This window comes from Opisthorchis viverrini (assembly GCF_000715545.1).
Source record: "Opisthorchis viverrini unplaced genomic scaffold opera_v5_21, whole genome shotgun sequence".
Taxonomy (NCBI): Eukaryota; Metazoa; Platyhelminthes; class Trematoda; order Opisthorchiida; family Opisthorchiidae; genus Opisthorchis; species Opisthorchis viverrini.
In genome coordinates, this window is record NW_008751677.1 from 957,893 (window position 1) to 966,069 (window position 8,177).

General features: G+C 42.1%; 1 protein-coding gene across 1 annotated transcript in view; it reads right to left on the reverse strand.

The window, feature by feature from the left end:
* Positions 1-8,177, reverse strand: part of T265_01875 (hypothetical protein) — a gene marked incomplete at both ends in the record, with an annotated part of 9,687 nt that continues 1,510 nt past the window's right edge. Inside the window, 4 exons of the mRNA XM_009166001.1 lie at positions 1-109; positions 181-347; positions 5,271-5,390; positions 5,761-5,847. Of these exons, the coding sequence (XP_009164265.1) occupies positions 1-109; positions 181-347; positions 5,271-5,390; positions 5,761-5,847 (483 nt within the window). The remainder of the gene's footprint in view (positions 110-180; positions 348-5,270; positions 5,391-5,760; positions 5,848-8,177) is intronic.

The following is an 8,177-nucleotide window of genomic DNA, read 5'->3' on the forward strand; positions in this document are numbered from 1 at the left end:
TCATAAGGTTGACGGAAACTTGGGGACTGCACCTACTTGATGAGCCTCAAGAAGGGCGAAACCGGTTGTGGGCTGTCGAAGAGTTTTCAGCAACTTTGTGAGTAGTTTCCTTTATGAAAATATACTGCGATATCTCGAATATCGTACCGACTGAATCATGAGGCGGCCTGGGTGCAGCACATACAGCTGGAGAACATCATAAACGAGAGATTCAATTGAGTCTCCAGTGAAAACCGAATTGATTTGCAAATGAGTGTTTTTCTCGAGTTTTGTTTTCTTTCCACATTTATCAACTCGGCCGGAAAGCCGCGGTCCCAAACCAAACAAGGCACCTCAACTACTCCTGTCTAGGCTTGGACAAACTGTCAATATTGCAGTCCTCGTGATTCCTTAGGGTGGCATGGCAGGCGTTAGCGTTCGATTTTACGCTAAACTAACTGAAAACAAGGAAGCTAGCCAAAAAAGAAATTCGTACGGATGTGTGCGGATCAGCTGAGTTCCACATAAGATAGTCAGCAGACTTTGATTCCATGTCATTAGTAACAAGTCTTTCTGTTTGAGGAAGAACTGTACGAGGAGCCAGATAGCATCAAAACTTGTGATGTGTATCTACGTTTTGCAGGGTGACTGAATTTGTTAATCATTGTAAGAAATAAATTAGTGTTCAGAGTACCGGTTGCCTTCACGGTTCTTGGGCAGTTAAGAATTACGGAAACTCATCTACAGAGCTATGAATCAAGCATCCTCCAGATATTATTCGTTCTCAGAGAGTACCCGCTCATATTTTGAGTATATCGGCCAAAAAAGCAGCACCTACGAAGATAACGGAGTTTGCTTAGCAGTATGATTTTGTTGGATCGGAAGGTACATTTGTTTCTAAAGCCGGTCGACTAAATGCCTGCAAGTTTTCCTATAAGTAGGTCTTACTAAACGTCTAACTTACAAGCATTTTTTACTCCTATGCCCCAGTTGCCGAAACTGTTCACAGACCCAGTGGAGTTTTATATTAAGGAATCAGTTACGTTAAAATCGATTTTTCCGTTACGCTGGTTATTTTGGAGTGATATTNCTATTTTGAAGAAACTGAAGCAGTGAACGGAAATCGGCATTCCACAACTAGCTTTGTAAAAAACACTTTTGGTGCCACTGGGCTCGTGACAGAAGATATAAAACTGAGTGGAAAAACTTAACCCGTTTCTCCTTGTTTATCAAAAGCTAAGCGGACCAATTACTGCCGAGACTCGACATGCTGTTGGCCATAGATCAGATCTTATTCCGTAGACTAAAATCCGCTTTCGTTCTGTGGAGATTCGCCAAATAGATTGATATCTTGAGAAGTTTGCTGTAATCAAACTACTGTCCTAAACGTCTCTTTAATAATCTCCGTAGAACGAGTGGCTAAAATGTGAAAGTTGCAGAACCAAAGAAGCATACCAAAAATTTCTTTAAACCAACGGTCACGTTTCAAGTCTTTTTTAATCGGATTTAAGCTTGGCTATGCGCCCAACCTATACTCCAGTCCCAGTAAGTGCTTGGACAGACACATCAGTTATGCCTTTAGTGCAGATCAAAACGCCAACCTCAGGTTTCCCAACCAGGTATTTCACTCATTGGTAGAATTGACGGAAGGCTGGAAGGGCTGGTGAAGGAAAACCTGGCTAAGGCACTTTGTACATTACCAACCGACAAATAGAACTTCAGATATAAAGTTTTAATCACCCAGCAATGTATGTGACCAGAGTGTGGGTGAGAAATCACTGCGCTAAAATGCCGCAAATTTTCTAATCTGCTCTGTTTTCTTGACTCATATTGGCTGAAAACCGTCTTATCAGCTCGAAAACAATCACCGAAACCAATTTCCATGAACTACTCGACCAAAATAGCCTTTCAATGGATTATAGGATGCGCAAACAAAATACCGGTATAGAATACGGTTACCTCTGTCCTCAGATACTATCATCCTCATCCTCATCCTCATTCTCATCATCATCATCATCATCATCATCATCATCATCACCATGTTCATCATCAGTATCATCATCATCGTCATCAGCCATCAGCCACACGAACAAATTACATTAAAATTACCCTTCACCTTTTCACAGCTGCAGTTTACTGGTGTGCATCAAGAAACTATACTCAAAGAAACGTTATTTCAACGGGTAGTAGTTCATATGTAAGTTGGCAAACGGGCAGTAGGAAGGCACTTAATTACCGAGATTCAGTGGAGTGAGAAATCCTCAGCTAGGGGGCTGAGAGTTATATGAACACTGACGTAACCCACGGCATCAGATGCACAATCTTCTGGGGTTTGTAGTCGGTAGCGTCCAGCTAACGAATACATTGTAAACCTGATTTGCTTGTTGAAATAAAAAAGTAGGAACGATGTCTGGGAAGTGAACATGAAGCAGTAGGCGCGAGCGGTGGTGTGCATTTATCGCTTTTTTGGCGCAGGACTGAAGTTTTCTAGGGTGCAGTATTTGAAATAATGATGGTAAAAATGGAACAAGAAGGAGGGGGAACTAGGAGGCCGTCTTCACTCACCCTTATTGTTCTGTGTCCCAAGAAAGCGACCAAACTGATGGAAACATGCGGCGGCCGATGTGGCATGAAATTACTGGTATTGTATGTAGGCCATGATGCTGTCAGAATCCAAACCCAGACTAAAGAATTATCAGGGTCCCCACATAAAGCTGTCTGACCACGATGCAGTTAGGTCGGCATGAAACCAATACAGTGAGAGATTTGTGGACACCTCTCTCCCAACCCAAATTTTGAGGTTCATGAGGGTGCTGATTTGAACTTTGTTAACTGATCAACCTGATGAAACAGGAGTGTGACATGGAGAACCTCCGACTTGGTTCACCAAGTCACAGAGGTACCCAAACCGTTATGAAGTTAAGTCCCGTCATAGTTGGCGACTCTCGCTTCACAGTACATTTGCAATACACTTGCAAGACGTTTATGGACCCCACTTTGCCCCAAAGCAGGCGATTTTGGGCCCCCATGACCGCTGTTTGGACTGCTGATAAAACGTGTTTATACGTCACTCTGATCCACTGAAGTGATCCGTTGAGGCGATGTATTACACGAATCAAGTGTGCGTTAGATGACAGGTTTAGTGAAGGTTGTACACCGTAGTAGGTTGTGACTTGAAGTAGCAACAGGTGGTTTGGTGTGAAGCGAAACTAACGCGCAGATAGACGTGTGCGTGACGAAGGAATTACCTAGACGTAGTTCTGTTCTAATATTTAGTATGAAATTTTTCCTGCTAGATGACTTTTGGTCAAACACTTACGATTACTTTTTGTGCAAGTAACTCATGCGCATTGTAGCTGACAGAAAAAAATCATTCCAGGTATTCATCGACCTATTCTCTCAGTCAGATGTTTTATGTGCATCGTACCCAAAACCTTCGTGGCATCAGATCATCACTGAGCATACAAAATAGAGGACAATTCATGAGACAGTCTTTTTTCACCGACGCCGATACTTTAGCGTATCACAAAGCTCTGAACCAAATAATCTCAGATACAGGACCCAAATACATACAAATTTAGGTATTCATATCACGAGTTCTACAGAAAAAATGCGGTAATTTCACAGGAGAGTGTCATAAAACAATTTCCAAGGTAAGTTAGTGTAAAGTCATATTCTCATCATTTTAAAGTTTGAAAAAATCTGGCCTTAGATACCTCAAAATGGTTTGTTTTCCTAATTCCTCGGAGCAGATAGTAGATATGGCGCACGTAATTAACGGACCTCGAGTAATGTACTGGGATGACACACTAGGGAAGACCGTGACCTCTCCAAATGCTGCGCAGGCACACATAGAGTGTCCTCACAGGGCTACAGAAAAGCCACCACTTGATTCTACTGGAAGACCGATTTTTCTATCCCCTCGTTTTAGGGACTGACCTCTACATGCTACCTCTACATGAGAAACATCAGCTCAAAAAGTCATTTACCCTACACATGTCAAGTTCATACCTTACTAAGAGAAACCTGCAGTGATTCAGACAAATCGGTCAATACGGAGATAGTCCTATTTGCATTCCATCAGGAGTCGTACGTCAGACCATACTGTATCCAAGCTTAATCAAATTCTGCTGACAAAATATCGGAACTATGCACTGCAGTTCGGACGCACACCGTGAGATAATTAGCATGCAGTTTGATTGTTCGTACACTCAGTCACATCCGTCCTTCAAAACATGTGCACTATAATCACAGTGTAGAGCCAAAAAGTAAAAAAAAACTTTTCCAGGTCATGTTTACTGCACACGTTGGTGTCGTCTATCCATGACTTCGATATTCGGTCATTCGTCACACGAAACTATCAGATTACTGAATGCAGGCAGACCGGCCGTGTTAGAGCTTTTTCCGGGAACACATGCTCACGTTTTTGAGGCGCAGACGGTGAGGAAATACAGCCACTTACAGCGGAAAACAAAAAATCCTCCCCGTGGTTTGAAAGCCCATAAAAGCACAGTTAAGTTGCTCGTTTCTCTCATTGGTTTACTACCCAGGCTGCCTGACTCAAAGTTCAAAACCAAAATTTGCAGGTGATGTACTTACTTGAATTACTACTTATGCTCTCCAATGTCTCTTTGTTAGTCTCAGTGGGTCGTTAGAAGTCCTCAGAGCTCTTTTAAGCCCACTAGAAGGCAGTATAACTGGGTTTTCGATTCACCATTATTAGAATCAATTGATGCTGTGATATACAACACGGTCGTAGTTAACCGTAATTGAAGTGCGATAAGTGGATAGTTCATTCTCTCGCCGGTTTTTCACCACCAAGGCTTTGATGGGAAACTCAAGTGAATACGACTGCCTCTCTACATCGGAGAGATGGCAAAAACCTGATGAGTAGTGTGTTACACATCATCTCTTTTCCTTCTTCTGCTCGTAAGAAGATTATAAAGGTTAAAACCTGTTTCACCACTCACAGAGTGGATCCCTACCTATCTTGGAAATGACGTGTTGCATTAAAAAGGGATCTTGCACTTTAGAGAATAACACTTATTTGCAAACAGATTTGGTTTTGTGGGATAGTCACCTGAAACCAAGCTGGAAGGGGGAACCGGTCGTGAGTTGCCGAAAAATTTTCAGCAACCTTATAAGTAATGTATTACGTGTATTTACGTATCATGATATATCGAATATTGTACAGAATAAATCATGAGACGGCCTGATGCAGCACATTCAGCTGCTTGAAAGCATCATAAACGAGAGATTAGGCTGGGTTCAAAGTGAGTCTCCCGCAAAACTAAATTTGTTTGCAAGTGAGTGTATTTCGCTAGTTTTGTGCAACTTGGGTTGACGTAGAACAAAAGGTTGGCGGAAACTTGGGGAATGCGCTTAGTTGATGAGCCCCAAGAAGGGAAAAACTACTCGTGGACATTCGAAAAATTTTCAGCAACCTTATGAGTAGTATATGAAGTCGTGCGTTTTCATTTCATGGAATGTCTGATAGGCTCTTAGGTAACATGGGCTTCGGCTCGATACAGCATTACAACTTGGTCTTACATGACCGATAGGAAACACATGACTACTATGTTGCAACTCCAGCAATTCTTTCAACTTTCTCATGCCCGGAGGAATTTGTTGCTAGGGCGAAAATTTAGATGTTTGAAGACCCCTTTCACATATTCATCTTCATTGCTAGCTCGCATTCTATATCACGATAAATGACTTTGTTTTTCACGAAATACGCTCATTTGTAAACTAATTTGCTTTTCCGAGAGACTCAGTTGGAACCCAGGTGAATCTCTCGTTTGCGATATTTCCAGGCAATTTGGTTTCAAGTGGAACATAATGTTGACGAAAACTCGGAGACCGCGCTACCTGGTGAAACCCCAAGAAGGGCGAAAACGGTCGTAGGCTGTCGACGAATTTTCAGCAACCTTATGAGTAGTGCACTACGAGTAGAATTTGTGATTTATTTGACTGATTGCATACGGTTGTTGCGATACCTTTTGCAGACTAACAAATTTCCTAGTTGGCTCCTTTGTTTCCTATGTCATTTGGATATTCAGCAACAGGTTCACCCTCAACATTCCTCTAGACGCTTCTTCACAAAGCAAAAATGTATCGTGGGTGATCGGGTGTAACTATTTTCTAAATACTGTAGTTCCACAAAAATAGACCTGTGATCCATAAGAAAATGTTATTATGGGTAAGGAATGCTTTATAGAGAGGAAGGTAATCCGAAACCCCCGAATCTGGGCTCTAACTTAGACAGTAAGAACGAAGTAATAGTAGGTGGAAGGGGATTAACCTCCGATGTTCTTTCGAGTTCTCTTGAACGCGTTCATTGAATATTTTCCATCGCGCAGCGACAATAGTTAAACGCCCCGGAGTTTTCGTCGTATGGCCGCTATTGCATTGGAAATGAACTTTAATCAAAGTCCTGAACCAGTGGACCTACAGAATTTATTATATTGAATGCCTACAGTTGGCACCTGAATCCTTTAAGGATCTGTTTTGTGAAAATATCCATCCGGATTAACTTCGACTGAAGTCAAAATGCAAGGTTGTTTGATTAGTTTGAAGAAGGAACTATCTGTTAGCATTCCGTATATGAGCGGTGAATCCTGTCAGGTATTTACGCACTGCTTAGTCACCGTTTTCCATAACTTATTCAATGCGAGCAGGCTAAAAATCACAATAAACCATTCAACGACCAACGATCTTCGAATGCCTCAAAGACAGGTTGCCGTGCATTTACTAAATGAGCAAACGCTGTCCCGCGCCGGAAATGTACACTTGGCTTTTGTCTTGATTGGGTACCGCTCAATCCGGTGAATCAATAGTTACTCTTCCAGTTTCATTGGTGAGCCCTGTGTGACTTCTACAATGGATCAGACTGCCTGTATAAGCCCACTATCAAACTCGCCCGACAAGAGGGGTTTTTGAGTTTGAGTCTCATCGAAGAACCCTGCGTCATCTTTGTAGTGTACTACTCATAAGGTTGCTGAAAATCTATCGACAGCCCACGACCGGTTTCGCCCTTCTTGGGGCTCATCAGGTAGGCGCAGTCCCCGGGGTTCCGTCAGTCTTATGCTATACTTGAAACCAAATTACACGAAATTAGCGAATGTACAATCATTTGCAAACTAATTTGGTTCTTTCGAGAGACTCGCCTGCGTTATCATTTGCAGTATGGACCTGGGGATACACACGAAAGGATGCATATGTGAGTGCTTCGCGAACGAAGTATCCTTGTCGCCTAACATGTTCATCAGCACCTAGTCAGATAGTGAACATCAAGAGAGTGGACAAACCCAAAACATTTATCCGATGTTTCAACATTTACCATTATCTGATGAAGGTTTTAGTGTACGGCCCAGAAATTCCTGGGTACATTACTGCCAAATCATAGTAAATCCGAGTTTTGCCCTAAAACTCACGTCGAGGTACAAAATATTTAAATTTTTCTTGTTCTGGTAGAGAATACATAGATCGTTGGTTAGGTATTTATACTGGCACATGCTTCAACACCTAAGTGGATTTTATTGATATTCTAAGCTTTAAAAAAATGAAGTGGTAAATCTCCCAAACATAGTTGGCTTCACGAGGAGTGCATGATATCCTTCCAAATCAGACACAACATCGAAGGCGATCCCCTCAAAATAGGGTCACTCCTAGTAGAGGTCAAATACATCTTTCTCCACCGCTGGTCTCATTAGGACGATCATCTTTTACTGTGGTATCTAGCTAGGTGTTTATTTGATTCAGGATAGATTTTCAGGCAGTTTTAGCCTAGAAGTTTGTGGCCAAACATACAATAATCTGATTGCTTTATTTCTTTGAGGCTGAGTGCAGGAAATTGCATCCTAATCTTTTTGCAGGCAGAGAGGTTTGTACACCCCTCCCAGTGCCCAAAACCACTTCGATTTACTCTTCTAAGAAGTGCAGTTATAATACATACATAAATGTGCTGCACTAACACAAATACCGAATTCAGCAGCAACGAACGGTCTGAAAAACACACGTGACCATCAGTTGAGCTTCACTCATGAAGAACGTTTTTCACAACAGTATATTTTCACAAAGTTAACTACTCACAAAGTGGCTGAAAACTCTTCGACAGCCCGCGACCGGTTTCGCCCTTCTTGGGGCCCATCAGGTAGGCTCAGTCCCCGTGTTTCCGTCAACCTTATTTTCTACTTGAA